General features: G+C 35.5%; 1 protein-coding gene across 1 annotated transcript; it reads right to left on the bottom strand.

Annotated features, from left to right (window-relative positions):
• Window positions 1-5,385, bottom strand: LOC120336596 (carbohydrate sulfotransferase 1-like). The gene has a single exon (XM_039404313.2). The coding sequence runs from the start codon at window positions 5,298-5,300 to the stop codon at window positions 3,663-3,665; it is 1,638 nt and encodes a 545-aa protein (XP_039260247.2). The 5' UTR covers window positions 5,301-5,385; the 3' UTR covers window positions 1-3,662.
• Between the last annotated feature and the right edge of the window lie 11,134 nt (window positions 5,386-16,519).

Genomic DNA, 16,519 nt, shown 5'->3' on the forward strand with positions numbered 1-16,519 from the left:
ACAAATATCATCATAAAATAAACAATATGTAGCAATATTAACGATGTATCTTGTATGCTGTAATACCAAACTTCAATGCATTTCGATTCTATCAGACCGTTTCATTGCTGTGATGATTAAGAACCCCCCAAATTTTATTTAAATTTGCAATACTTTTAAAATCAAATGCAATCAAAATGCAATTTTGCAACATTATTTTGTGCAAGATAAAATCCAAATAACCGGAACCATACAGAATAATCACCATATTGTTTAAACTCGAATATTCCGAATGGTCAAGCTTCACTGGGTACAAGACTGAAATTTTAAATACCTGAGGTTGAATTTATTCCGAGTTAAAAATGCAATGGAGTAGAACTGGCAGAATCTAAACACTGATAACATTGTGGTATAATTCTGCAATTTGTTTTTTAAGACAAGATGGAGGCATAGAATATTAAAAATAAATTCCTAAATTTTTTTAACAAAATAACATTTATTGCAATACAACTATAATTTATAAATTACTGCTCATTTCAAGTCCTGAACTATTTTTTCAATACTACAAGTCATGCTTCATTAAGTCCAATACTAGGATGGAGTACGATAATACAAAAAACCATGCCGAAATCTAGAGTTCAGAATGAAAAAATACAAAATTTACAAATTTGCACACTTTTAACAATATATAACAATAAAATATACTGCATTTTCACAAACACTATTGCAACTATGCGATGTAGTAACAGATAATGATATATAATAATACATGATATATCAAGATAATGAAAAAAAGTTTGAATATGCAATGAACCGGAATTGTCGGAATAATTTCTATTCAGAAGGGTAAAGAAAAATGCTGGCAGATAAAGGACCAAGGCTGTGAAGTCGAAGTTGCATATTTTTATTGATACTGGAGACAGAATTTCTGACTTCTAATGGTAGTAATCCAAATCAAAATTACCAACTAACAATAATGAGAATATCGGTCGGAGACCGAAGACTTATCGATCGAAACTGCGGTTTCGATTCATGACTCTATAGTGACACCGCGTGTCTCATCACTAATTAATTAATAACTCGCTAATTATACGACATAATTCATCCAAAATCAATAGGGATCTGGTCTGAGATATGATAAATGCACATGCAAAATTTGGAGCAGATTCAACCACGCCTTCGTGAGATATCACGTGCATCTAACAGACAGACAGACAAATATCTATCAACATACTTACCGATCTAAAGATCGATGAGTAAAAAGTATTAAATTGACATAGCATTCTATAGAAAATGCAATCTTGTATACTGCCGATGTTTTTACTATCACAATTTGGTTTTCTCAGTGTTGCGAGCTGTAAGCGAAGTCTCCTCAACATGCAGAATGAAATACATTTGTTTGACTTTTGAAAAGCAAGTTTTTATTGGTTCGGAATGAGTGTAAATGTTTTCCACCTTACAGCCTCGTACAAGACAAAGAAGCTACTGCAAACAGTAAACTAACATAAAAATGACAGGTAGATAATATCATACAAATATGATACAAATAAGACAGATAACAACTTCAAAGTAATATATCAACGAAACTGAGAGATACAAGATAAGAGGCCGTCAGCCAGACAGTTAAATGTGACCAAAACAATTGCAAATACACCCATGTAATATTCTATGTCAGAAAATGAATGAATCAAAATTGATAATATAATGAATATAAAAGGTATGGCAAGAGGCTTGAGAAATGCAACATAGGCAACAGATTTAGTACAAAAAATAACAAAAATTGTGTTCGATGTGTTCACATACTGAAAATAATGATAAGGAAATAGTTCAAATAATGTACATACAATAAAAACAGCTTCAATAACGAAAATGGACGCTCCAGAAGTGTGTGTACCAATATGGAGGTAACTAATTTTGTTCGCCTACTTTACATCAAGTTGTGTAAAGGGATGTAGCCTATGGGTAAGGAGGTATATCCACTTGGCTAACACAGACAGTCCCTAGAATAAGGAAAACCGAAACAAATTATGCCCTAATACACATACTACAGGAGTACCTGAAAATGCACATATTATTCAAGGTGTGTAAAAAGACTGAAATGTTTTTAATTGGAAATTTATCGATACCATATATACTATAGATTGTGCCCCTACAGGTGTATTGAAAGAAGTAAAAAAATGATTAAAATAAAACTTGGTTAAGATATATTTAGAACATACCAAAATTGAATAGACAACGTAGTACAATTTTTGTAATAAATTATTATTGGTATGAAGTAGTTTCGTTTCGAAATTTAACAAATTTATGAGTGAATATAGTGATTAGTGACTACTGCAAATGATACAGCACGACTTCAAAAAAAGGATGTACGTAAATGACAAGTTTTATTTGTAAGATGTTTTGGAGTCTCCCAACTTAATAACAGTTTTTTGATAATAAAAATTGCAAATATTGCAAATTATAGTCTATTTTTAAAAAAATAAGCTTTTAAAAGGAGTAAGTTTTATTAAAGGTCTTATTTTCAATGTGAAATGTTGTTTGGTGGAGACATGGTAGATAATTATAGCATGTCTGTGTAAAACATTTGATTAAAGGAAACTCAACATGACTGAGTGAGTCCTGAAAAAGAAACAGTTCAAAGTCTTCAAATTCATAATAACAAATTTATGATGAATAATACGTGAAATACTGCACAAGATTTAGTACGTTTCGACAGCTATAGGAAAAAAATAGACGTCATGATATAGTACGTTTTGATAAAATAACAGTATTAATAGAGGATTTGATTTTTTTTCAATAATAAATAGTACTTTCAATTTAACAAAATAAAAAAAAGTCCATTGTATCGCTAAAAAAAAAATTGACACAAATTGCATTGTTGCTAATTGCTATGGCAGGTTTATATATTTAATTTAAGAGGGTTACTACACACTAACACATTGGCATTTGTGTTAGTGTGTAGTAAGACTCTTTAGTCTTTTCACTCTTGCTATAGCATCCTTGCCTTATACGCATACAGATCCACCTGCCCTAAGCCATTGAGCAAGGATAGGTAGGTAGTTTCATGTAATCCCAACTGGTACTTACGCAAGTTTATATCAAAATTTGGGAGAGGAATGCTGATAAAAGGGCTCAATTGGGCTCAAAGTGTTTGTAAAGTCAGTGAACGATTATATGTGGGAGATAAATTTACGACCCAGAATCACCGAAGTACGACCGAGATAGCAATGGCAACCAATTTAGCACAACTGTTTGTAAAGTCAGTGAACGATTATAATGTGGGAGATAAATTTATGACCCAGAGTTGCCGAAATTTGGCTAAAATCGCCATGGCGACAAATTTAGTCACAATTTTGATCCCTGTTCCATGAAACACTCAGGAAACAGTTTGGGAAACACTGAATTGGGTAAAAGAACTTTGGTGTGTTTCGTGCGACCGATGGCGGGCATATACAACTGTAAAAACTTAAACAAACATTGATTACGGTAGATTAGAATAAAACAAACCTGGTTAAGATATATTGAGAACTGACTTCACAACAAAATTTTGATTGCACAAGGGCTTATGAACATTGTGTATAGTGAGCCACGACCTCTATTCGAAGTTCAGATTTGATAAAAAAGCAAAGCTAAAATCATGGAAGCAATATTGTTGATGTAATAGGTAATAAAACATTAAAATGTCATACATTATTCAGGGCATCAAAATCTCTTATTTCATCTGTAAAATATCTGTTGTCTTTATTCTGATAATTCTCGGATGATCCCACAGGTAAATACCCAGCTAAATCCATAATTTTCGTGCAGACGCTTTCAATCTGCTGCACAGTTGTATAAGGAAGTAAGTTTGTCCATTTTTGAACTATTGCGGTTGAGTTCCTTTTGCGTCCATACGGGTTGAATATTACTTTTGGTTTTTTTACCAGATTTATTCGTCCTCTCAGAAGATGTGCTTGTTGCTTGGGATCAACATCTCGTTTGCTAACACTAGGGGTCTCCTCGAGTATTTCACTTGGAATCTCGATATTTGTGTTCTTTTTTATCCAATCTTTTAGCGATTTATAAAAATCCAGCCCAAGGAAATCGTACACTGACTGGGCGATATCATATGGATACAACGCTGCGTCTTCATATCTAACGGCTTTGTAACGACCTTGCAACCATTCAGGCGTATCAAACAAGCCCATCATCATATTATGAGATTGACGAGCGCACGTACTACGTAATGATTCTTTCATATCTATACCCTTTAATAAAGGTTTTCTTGAATTTGCAATTCCTCGGGGGTCGCGAATCAAATGCAATACTTTGACATTATGTGTTGGGAGTTTCATAATCTCTTCTAAATTTAAAATATCGCAGAGTCTAATCACTTTAAAAACAACCATTTTCTTCCTGCGGCAATCATTCATAGCCAGATTTATATTTACGGCACCACAATCGGCACTCAAATATTTTGCACGATTTACATTTGGGCAATGTTTTTCTTCAATGAGTTCCTTCGTATTAACACGAAAACAGACTCGATGTGCCAAACAAAATTTCATATTATGATTATTTTTAAGATAATCAGACACTGGAATACTTTTGTATATCTCTGCCCAGTTCGGAAAAACGCATTGTGCAATATTTGCAAGCACTTTTTTTTTTAATGATGCCATTTTACATTCCGATGAGTTTGAAAACGGGAATATCGGTTCAAAAACATAAAAAACGTCTGGATGTTGATTAAAAAGTTCTCCAAAAAATGATGATCCTGATCTATGATTAGTTAATATCACAACAGCGTTCGTTTGCTTCGGAAGTAACAGTTCTGTCATTTTCAGATATTCGACATATTTTTGATAGCCTTGCACATCATGTATGTATCTTCGTGGGGCACCAGGTTGTATCTTTAGCATTGGAATTACATTATTATTAGGAAGTTTGTGAACTTCAGGTTTTCGTACAACTACTTTAGGAGGAACGGTTATCTTCTTTGAAATATCTTGCATGGTTTTTGCTATACTTTCATTTTTTATCTTAGATGCTTCAGTTTGAAATTGAATTTTCCGTTTCTGAGTTGAAGTAGGCAAAGGAACTTTTGATTGAGTTTCTACCAGAATCCGTCCTTTTTCAATTTCAATCAAGTTTTCTTGATTACCGATGCGTTCTTCTTTCAACATAACAGGAATATTTATACTTCGAGGTGCAAAGATGATAAAACTTATCAAAATAATTGATGTAAATACGACCATACCAGTGAAGAAACGTCTTTTCATGAGTATGCGGCATATTGTCATGTCAAAATTTCCAGCCTGATTCCAAGAGAGCTCCACCATTGGTCATTTAATTATTAATTATGATTAATTAGATTATAAATTATTATCAAATTATTTAAGGAAAAAAACTGAGAATAGAAATGAAGATATCATGAAGAATATGATTTACATATTTATCCCGAGGAAGAGGAAAGTCGATAAGACAGCTTTATCATACAGTATGGCACAATATACAGATCAAGCGACATTGAGAAACCCATTTTACCGATGACCAGACACCCCTCCTTTGGGAGACGTCTGACATTGTTGTCCTTCAATATCGGTGAAAATAAAGTATAATGAAGTTGCGCAAAATACTACAAAAAAGCGCAATCTATAGTCTGTATAGTGTCCAAATTTTTGTAGTATTTTGCGCAACCTCATTATACTGTATTATTACCGATATTGAGGGACAACAATGTCCAGACGTCTCCCAAAGGAGGGGTGTCTGATCATCTGTAAAATGGGTTTCTCTGAAACGGGACAATGTCACCCGATTTGTATAGTGTGCCGTACTGAATGAGATTGATAAGATCGCGGCCTCTTGTCCAGTTACCATTTCATTTCGATCTCCCCCCAAAAAAGTACACAAAACAAACAATGAACACATAAAAGATAGGAATAAACACACCGAATAATTGGGAAAATCGGGTTCACAGGCAAAACCTTTAGTAAGGATTAAAACATGCAGAAATGCATGTGCCTGTTCACCCATTTCACGCACACAAACACTGAAACATATTACAAAATAAAAACATGAAGGTATATCGTTCGGGCGTCGTCTAGCTTATGTACGGTACCGGTACAAACAAACTGCGGGTACGGTAGATTCCAAACTCTTTACATCAAACGGACATGACTGGGTTGTGCCTTTTTTAAATATGACTTATAAAGGACCTCGATTTCACTGGCGGCCGTAGACCATTTATAAAAATGTATAAATGTAATGTATAAAGTAAAAAAAAGTTGTGCGCCCCTGTGCTATCGATACGGTACGCCCCCTAGAAGTACCGGGTCTAGTATAGTACCACAGGTACATCCAGTGGGCGTAGCATAACGAATTTTGCATATGTTATTCCTAACTCTCACCTGACTATGCCATCCAAAAATTATGTCACTACGACGTCGCCATCACGTCATGGGTCTTGCCAAAGAATAATTACGATCGCCCGAAATGACATCTGCGCCACTGACAACGAACCTAAAGCCAGCGATCTTTCTCCTATCGTGATCGTTGTGACGAGAAAACAAGAGAGATAGCTTGCTCGATTTCGGGTACTCGTCTGCGCGTTTTGGACGGCCATTCGCATAGGGTACTTTGGTGGGCATTATTACACCACTGTGACGTCGAAATGACGTAATTTTTGGGTGACGTAGTCAGGTGAGGGTTAGGATTGACATATGCAAAAATTGTTGAGGATAGGATAGGATTTACATATTTATCCCGGGGGAGAGGAAAGCCGATAAGACGGCTTATTCATATGGCGAACCACGGCCTCTCGTCCGGTTACCATTCCAAGTCGGGTATGGGATTAGTTATATTGCAAAGACTAACTGTTGCAAAGACCCGTCTAACCCATGTGGAAATGATTACAATTCTTGATTTTGCCAGCGTTTCCTTCAATTCATCTGTTTATTTTTAACTGTCGAATTTTTGTTCATACCTTACTTGTTCCATATTGCTTTTTGATTTCAATTTTTACTTTTGCCAGTGTTTCATTCGATTCATCCGTTTATTTTTAATTGTCTAATTTTTGTTCATTCTTTACTTGTTCCATATTGCATTTCAATGTCAACCTACACCAGTGTTAGGTACTTTCAATTCTTCCGTTTTTTTTTTTTGTGAATCCTTTTCTTGCATTGAAAATAAACGATCATAAAAGAACGAACTAGCATTTTGCAATAAATTAGGAGTAGTTAGTGAAATATATACGAGTTATAATAAAGGACACAAGAATAAATAGTTAAGCTTCGCGAAGCGGCAAGAGTAACGTCACGTACAAACGTCAGTATGCAACACGCAAGATGGGTCGTGGCGGCGTAAGGTCCATTCAGCGACGTTGTCACACGTCATTGCTTACGCAGACATTTATCTCTCACGACGAGTTGACGCAAAGAGAAAAGTGGCCATCCGAAGTTAGATAATTTTAGAATAGACGAATAAAGACAATAATTTCAATGAAAAAAGGCTTTGATGGATATGGAACCGACTTTATCAAGACGAGAATAGCCACAATGTATTATATTCCAAATTTGGCTTCAGTTGAACAACATGCGGCGGAGATATTGTTCAAAATATAGTGAAATCATCCGAAGTTAGCCGGTTTTACGGTACCCATCCCTGCATGGGATTCGAACCTGCGAACCCATGCAGAGTAATTAGAGGTGCGGTGGCGAGCGTATTCCTAACGCTTAGCCCGTTGAGCCACACCGCCGCACAAACCAGGCCAACTAGAAGTGCATGTGGTACTAAACTATACCAGACCCGAAGTACGGTACCGGTATGGTACACAACCCAGACTGGATTCCATGGCAGGTGCACGCCCGAGGGCGCTAGCGCTCCGCAAGAATGCACGCGAGCGAAATCAATTTTGCACGCCGAAAATTTGCAATTGCTCACCAATGTAAATCGGTTTAAATGGTTTTAAAATCAATAATCCAGTAATATAAAGATGCCAAAATATTATAACTCCACAATTGTCGACAAATACCAGCTTGCAAGATTTGGTCTGATCGAAATATTGCGAAGCAAAAAGACCATGGACCTTTCCCCAACCTTTGACCCGCGAAAAATTCCTCTCATTGTTACGTCCTTTTTTGCATCTTGCTGATTGGCCAATGTCACGAAGTAAACAAGGAAGTCGATGCTCGGGGAAAGGTCCATATCGTGTTGAATGATAGGAAATAGGAATCCCGTGAGAATAGTTATGGACGAAAAGATCGCCTCCGCACCAATGGCCAAGTACGGCTCTGATTCAGCGTATTTTTCATACAATAATTTTACACGAATGTACTGAACAGTACCGGTATCTAAAGTTGCTCAAACACTCCCAAAATTAGTGACAAAGTATGAAAATAATGTTTGGGGTCAAAGGTCAAACGTCCATTTTGCTCTAATTTGACGTATTTTTTATCCATTAATTCTACGTAAAAACACTACCAAAATTAATGACAAAGTATGTCCATTTTGCTCTGGTTCAACGTATCTTTTATCCAATGATTTTACGCGGATGTACTGAACAGTACCGGTATCCAAAGTCGCACAAACACTCTCAAAATTAGCGACAAACTGTAGAAATAATGTTTGGGGTCAAAGGTCAAACGTCCATTTTTTCTCTGATTCAACGTATTTTTTATCCGATACCGGTAATTTTACGCGGATGTATTGAGAGGTATCTGATGTCAAAGTCAGTTGCACGCGAGTGCAGTTGTTTTGCACGTCGTGAGCTATAATTGCACGCCAGGAATTCTTATTTGCACGCGGGAATTTCTGATTGCACGCCCGATTTCTCGTTCAAAAAGGCCATGAAATCCAGACTGGTACACAACTACGGTACCGGTACACTAGATCCCAGCAACCGTAACACACACTTTAAATCCCTGTTAAAACACATGATGGATCTAATGGTCGTTCTTCTATTACAGGTACCGGTACCGTACAATATTATGTTGGCTTCAATTGAACAAGAGGCGGCGGAGAAATTGTTCATAATATAGTGAAATCATCCGAAGTTACCGTAAAACCGGCTAACTTCGGATGCCTTGTAACTTCGGATGAAATTTTCAATCATTCATATCTCAACTAAATTTCGTCGTATTGCGCTTCTGTCGGTTTCTATAGTAAGGTCTTACATATCTGAATCTGCCGTAGCCTCCAATCGCTCGATTTGATTTTTTATCATTCAAAAAATCATATTTTACCAAAAAAATGACACCGTTTTTTCGAGCGGCTCAAATCGTGACTTCTACAGACGCTACCTTCGTCAAATCACCGCCAAGCGCTAGAGAGCGTACACAATGTATACAAAAAATACAGTGATCACAAGGTGTCGTACGAGATTCGAGTGAAATCGATTATTTTGATTTAAAAATTACATCAAAATATCGACGTTTTGATGATTACGTACAGCGTGACGTCAACGACGCAAATCCCTTTCTCTCTCTTCGTAGCCGACGTCACTTTGCGTAGCTCGTGCGTTACTCGCTGCGACATTTGAACGCCAGACATCGCGGCGCCCAGTTTTGTGAAATTTAAAAATTATGCTTATCCATGATCCTAGTCACTAAATCCTACAAAAACATCACTATCGTCTCAGTCATATGTTGTTTATTTAAAAATATGGGTATGCATACGCTTAATGCATATGGAATTTGTCGATTTTTGTTTTTGCATACTTCCTCCGACACCGATAGATACCGTAGCAATTGGTAATACGTTAGGCCTGAAACATGTATCTATACGATCATAATGATTGGATATGTCTGTTTACGATCGACAGATGATAATAATATCTTTAACAGGTGAGCGTAGAACTCTACATAGATGCACCCAGCAGGAGGTTGGACCACATACAGGTGAGGCGCAAAATGAAAAAAAAGTGGCGAAGTTTCTTTATGTCGTTTTTATCCGTTTATTGTCATTTGACTTTATCTATCTACCTGTGAACACATTAAATCTGATCTATCACATTGGTTCCACAAGAACTGTTGCAAAGACCCGTCTAACCCATGCGGAAATGATTACAATTCCTGATTTTGCCAGCGTTTCCTTCAATTCATCTGTTTATTTTTAACTGTCAAATTTTTGTTCATACCTTACTTGTTCCATATTGCTTTTTGATTTCAATTTTTACTTTTGCCAGAGTTTCATTCGATTCATCCGTTTATTTTTAATTGTCTAATTTTTGTTCATTCTTTACTTGTTCCATATTGCATTTCATTTTCAACCTACACCAGTGTTAGGTACTTTCAATTCTTCCGTTTTTTTTTTTGTTAATCCTTTTCTTGCATTGAAAATAAACGATCATAAAAGAACGAACTAGCATTTTGCAATAAATTAGGAGTAGTTTGTGAAATATATACGAGTTATATAATAAAGGACACAAGAATAAATAGTTGAGCTTCGCGAATCGGCAAGAGTAACGTCACGTAGTAACGTCACGTACAAACGTCAGTATGCAACACGCAAGACGGGTCGTGGCGGCGTAAGGTCTATTCAGCGACGTTGTCACGCGTCATTGCTTACGCAGACATTTCTCTCTCACGACGAGTTGACGCAAAGAGAAAAGTGGCCATCCGAAGTTAGATAATTTTAGAATAGACCAATGACATTAAACAACATGATGCGCAACTCCGGCATTTTTGTCCGAAGATCGTATTCGATAGCACGCTCCAATGCACATACTTGACGAGACGAAAACGAGCGGATGTGTGCTGCTTTCAAGGCGTAGCACGAATGGTGTTCGTGCCTGCTTTGACAGTTGTTGTCGATTTTAATGATATTTTTGAAAGTTGGGGTAAAAAGAAATCGGTAAAAGGTAAGGTGAATACTATTGTTGTATATCACACCCGGGCATCGCACTGTTAAGTACATGTGGGAAAGCCAGCCTTTGTCAAATACTACGAAGTTATTAATTTAGTACGGTACGTAGTTGCCCATTTGCCGAAATTACATATTTACTTACCCCTTATGGTTTCAAATAGTTCATGCACCTCCAGTTAGATTTTTTTAATCAGTGAGGATATATACTCATTGTTGATTGCTGCTCATTGTAACATACTATTACGCATTCACTTTTATTTGCGTATTGAATCAAAGTGTTAACAAGTTCACCTAACATTTCACTCATACCGGTCTATATTGTATAGTCTGATTTCTCAAGTATTTGGAGCCACGAATGCTTGTAATTTTCTGACTAAACCCTTTTATTAGTTGGTTTATATACCAAATTCAGTAAAATATTTTTTAAATAAAACATGAGATATTGGATTTATTAGCTTTTCCATTCTGAATCATATGGACTGCTTTTTTTATTCTTAACGAAAATTAATAAATCTCCTCTCTTTCTTCAGATGTGAAAGTTGTGGACAAACCTGTCTAAGCATTGTGAGACTCTTGTAGCACAAGAGGCAATAGCAGAAATAGTAAGTATATCAATCAAGAAATTAAGCCGACATAAAGCAAAACTTTCAACTATTCGTCTAATCTCAATTTCCTATTATTTATTCACAGGACAACTATAGCAGACGGGGAGATATCAGAAGTCTGGCGACATATCAGTGACAGTGTGATTCCAAGAAATATAATGCAATTGAAAATAGAAATTTGCAATAGAAAAACAACCTATGCAGGCATGCAAAGACATTTGATCCTCCGGTAGAGTTGTGTATGGCCCCCACATCCTGCAGGGCTTGAGGAAAATAATTAAAAATTCCAAAGCGTAAGATTGCATAAGCGGTCTTATTTGTAAAAAGGCACAAAACACGCCAGACATACTTAAAACAGCTTTGGAAATGAGGATTACGGGTACCTCACTGCACCTGTGTTATATTTGGTTCATCAACTTTTGGTAGTACTATAGAAGAAATTCCGGAAGGGGTATAATCATCATTCATGATAAAATACTATCATATACTTTATGAACAACTTCAATCTAGACCAGGGATCTCAAACTCGCGGCCCCAGAGAACTTCCAGTGCGGCCCTCGAACGCTTAACAATAATTGTAATAGTATTTTGGAAGTTTTTTTTTTATCTAAATGTAATAGATTTTTCAAACCTTCTAAAGTGAAATTGATTATTCACACAGAAAACAATTTACTGAAAGTAGTTTTGAAATATTAATTTTTTTTGTCCACATTTTGACCCAATTAAGAATACACATCAAGCTAGCAAAAGAATACTTGAATAAAACACTTGAGTAATTAAATTAAACGCAAAGTACATGAAGAAGGTGGCATTTTCGAAGAAAATGGGGAGTTGTAACATTTCTGCTCTTCACAAAATTCTGAAGCACATTGTTTAATTTGTCATATTTCCATCAATACAATCAAAAAACACAATAAGCTCAGCAGTCAATATGACAAATTCGAAGACCAACTTCGAACAGAAAATTTCCATGTGTTTGTATATTAATATAAATATACAACGACTTAGTTACTAAAAATCAATATCAATAATAATTCAAGCAATCCTATGCCACGCAATGTAGTGCGAAATGTCTTTTCGAAAAAATCTGTCATTTGTTTTTTTACTGATCTATACATGAAATGATAAAAGTAACTTTTTTGCATTACTGGAATTAATTAAACATTCGTAAAGATCCAGATAAACCCATGATCATGTGGCCTCGTTAGTTAGAGTTGGTACTATAAAATCATTTCAGACTGGCCTTAGTATGCTGGTGACACAAAAAAGATGCCAAACGCCAGGACAAATGTAATTATTAAAACATTGAGTTTATACTGTAGTATTTTTGTTAATTTTAGGTTCATATATTTAGATTAAGTTATTTTTAGTCTATGTATTATTCTTTCCTTATTCAAAGCTTGTTCAAAAATGATTTTGATGGTTGTACATAGAATTTTACGATTTTTTATAATAAATACTGTAACTTGCAAATGTTGCAATAATAGTGGAATGCAAATATTAATATGTAATTGCATTTGAAATTGAAGAAAATAATAAAACTTAATCCAACTGTTTAGTTGCATCACAATATATGTCACAAACTAAAACTATCTTAAAAATATCTTTTAAGTATACATTATCAAAAACTGTTTGCGGCTCTTTTTACAATTTTCCAAATGCAATGCGGCTCTCGAAAACCCATGAGTTTGACACCACTGATCTATTCTAGACGATTCAAGCATTGTTTTGGGAAATTATATCACTTCAATTAAATTGAAATAATCTCGCTATATTAAATACAAAATCGTTGCTATCATAAAGGTAAACCAATTCAGCCACTCGAAATATATTGGCCTTCACAAAGCAATGGAGGCAAAATTGAGAGTTCAGGAGCTATGAACATTTGTTCTTTTCTTTGTCTTGAACTTTCCATACTCCACAGCCCCTATTAATTTTTTTTAATTTTAATTACCATGTGATGGTCATACATATCTTTAACTTGTATTTTCTGTCATGATGTATTATCTCAATGTGCCAAACCATTAATTAGTGTGCATATTTTGCTTCCAGATGACATAAATGTATTGTCATGTTTATTACCTCAGCTTGGAGTATTGACAAGAAAAAGGTGCCAGTAAATTAGGTAAAAAAATTTTCAACTCATTGTTATAATCAGAATTCACAATCAATAGGAATTATAAACAGCCAACAATCAGTGAGAATTATATGCGAAATCCCTCAGAATGAATTTGTCTAAAATCGGAGGAAGGCAAAAAATATAGGTAGTTTCCATCCACACAAGCATTTCAAGAAGACTTGCTCGAGCCAAACTAAATGAGCATCGTCAGGTGATCGGTAAGGCTGCAAGTTGAATTCAGCCCTGCAACCTCCTGCATAGAAGATAATATTAATTAGTGGGCTATGAGCTAAATTCCTAAATTTAAACAAACCTATCTACGATGCATTATGTACCAGCAATGTTACCTACGATTAACTGAATATGTAATATGTCTAATAAATTCACCTACAAAAGCAAGTTCGATAGGTGCAAACTTTGTGTTATGGAATTGTATCGCAGCACAGTTTTGTATGACACCCTCTTTAAATGAAATTTCAATGATTGAGCGCAAACATTAAAATTACTAACTTTGTCATTATCTGCAAAATGTTCCACACAAATCTTTCCGCTATCGCGTTTGTAATCTTCTCTGATAAAAAAAAAACGTCTATGATGTCCAGAATTGCTCTTTACAGCTTGCCTGTTATTCCAGCTTTCCAAGTAAGCAAAACTTCTTAGATATAGAGATTATTTTGTTTCGTTACAGGCGCAAAAAGGCAGGTACTACACGTAAAAAAGACGCCGAGTAGCAAAAGCGAGCGGAAAACGGACGCGAAAGGCGACGAGAAATATGTGCATTGGAGCGTATCATGAAATACAATGTTTTGCCTGTAGTCTTATGGAGTGACGTCAGAGTTGCCTATCATGTTGTTTAATGTCATTGAATAGACGAATAAAGACAATAATTTCAATGAAAAAAGGCTTTGATGGATATGGAACCGACTTTATCAAGACGAGAATAGCCACAATGTATTATATTCCAAATTTGGCTTCAGTTGAACAACATGCGGCGGAGATATTGTTCAAAATATAGTGAAATCATCCGAAGTTAGCCGGTTTTACGGTACCTGCTTTTACGGTACCGGTACCGTATAGTTCGCTCACGCCTCTTCGTCTTTGTTCATTTATGTTACATTGTTTAATTTATTTAACTCAATTAGAATTTTATTACCAATTTTTAAACAATTTTTTACTGGCTTTAGTCTGCTATCCAAAGTTAACGGTATTGGTAAGGCAACCCAGCAGACCTCTCTCAACAAACAACCTCTTGGCTTGCTTGCTTTTGCAGCAACTGAACAGAGCACCAATAGATGTTTCCCTGACATTTGACCCCACGAAAATCCTTCACTCTTCAGTCTGCTAACCAAAGTTACCTAAGAGACTACTTTTTGGACACGTTTAGTGGACATAACGAACGTTTTGTTGTTATGTTGTTCTTGTTGGACACGTTTAGCAGACATACCGTTTGTTTTGTTGTTATGTTGTTCTTGTTGGACACGTTTAGTGGACATAACAATCGTTTTGTTTTTATGTTGTTCTTGTTGGACACGTTTAGTGGACATAACGTTCGTTTTGTTGTTATGTTGTTCTTATTGGACACGTTTAGTGGACATAACAATCGTTTTGTTGTTATGTTGTTCTTTTTGGACACGTTTAGTGGACATGACGTTCGTTTTGTTGTTATGTTGTTCTTGTTGGACACGTTTAGTGGACATGACGATCGTTTTGTTGTTATGTTGTTCTTGTTGGACACGTTTAGTGGACATAACGTTCGTTTTGTTGTCATGTTGTTCTTGTTGGACACGTTTAGTGGACATAACGTTCGTTTTGTTGTTATGTTGTTCTTTTTGGACACGTTTAGTGGACATAACGTTCGTTTTGTTGTTATGTTGTTCTTGTTGGACACCTTTAGTGGACATAACAATCGTTTTGTTGTTATGTTGTTGTTGTTGGACACGTTTAGTGAACATAACGTTCGTTTTGTTGTTATGTTGTTCTTGTTGGACACGTTTAGTGGACATAACAATCGTTTTGTTGGTATGTTGTTCTTTTTGGACACGTTTAGTGGACATAACGATCGTTTTGTTGTTATGTTGTTCTTGTTCAATCAATCAATCATCATTTATTCGTCAACACAATTTAAACATGGTATGATATATAAAAAAATATTACAAATACAAGTGGAAACTAACTTAAATTGTGGGACAGGAGTCGCGAGGGACCTCAAGAGGTCTTCAGGCAGCGACACCTAAACGCTTGTTGATTCAGGTTAATAACTTAAAAAGTTAATGAAACACCAAAACATTTCAAAATAAATATTTTGAGAATAAAAGAACATTTTCAAAAAATACCAAATATCCATCATAAGTATTTAAAATAAAAAAAAACATAACATCCTGGTTACGAGCATGTTTTTTTATTATTTAAATCAGTGACCAAATTCATAAAAGATGAAATGCACTGTATGAATTAAACGGTTGCACGAAAAGACATAAAATATGTTATATATCGATGTGGAGTAAAAAAAATATAACGATTAACTATAATTCCCTTTAAACTGAATCTTTTAGTATCCCCTGACATGATGTACGCAAGGTCTTTAACCAAAATTTGGTTTTCAAAAATTACGACTCCACGCACATCTGATTCGTTCGCAGAGCTGCGCTTTGTTTGGCAGAGTAGAATAGGACACGATCAGTGGACCTAACGATCGTTTTGTTGTTATGTTGTTCTTGTTGGACACGTTTAGTGGACATAACGTTCGTTTTGTTGTTATGTTGTTCTTGTTGGACACGTTTAGTGGAAATAACGTTCGTTTTGTTGTTATGTTGTTCTTGTTGGACACGTTTAGTGGGAATAACGTTCGTTTTGTTGTTATGTTGTTCTTGCTGGACACGTTCAGTGGTCATACCGTTTGTTTTGTTGTCATGTTGTTCTTGTTGGACACGTTTAGTGGACATAACGTTCGTTTTGTTGTTATGTTGTTCTTGTT

The sequence above is a fragment of the Styela clava genome, chromosome 2 (assembly GCF_964204865.1).
Source record: "Styela clava chromosome 2, kaStyClav1.hap1.2, whole genome shotgun sequence".
NCBI lineage: Eukaryota > Metazoa > Chordata > Ascidiacea > Stolidobranchia > Styelidae > Styela > Styela clava.

Excerpts from the sequence above, each read along its gene's own strand:
- LOC120336596 (XM_039404313.2), bottom strand. The coding sequence starts at position 5,300 with ATGGTGGAGCTCTCTTGGAATCAGGCTGGAAATTTTGACATGACAATA.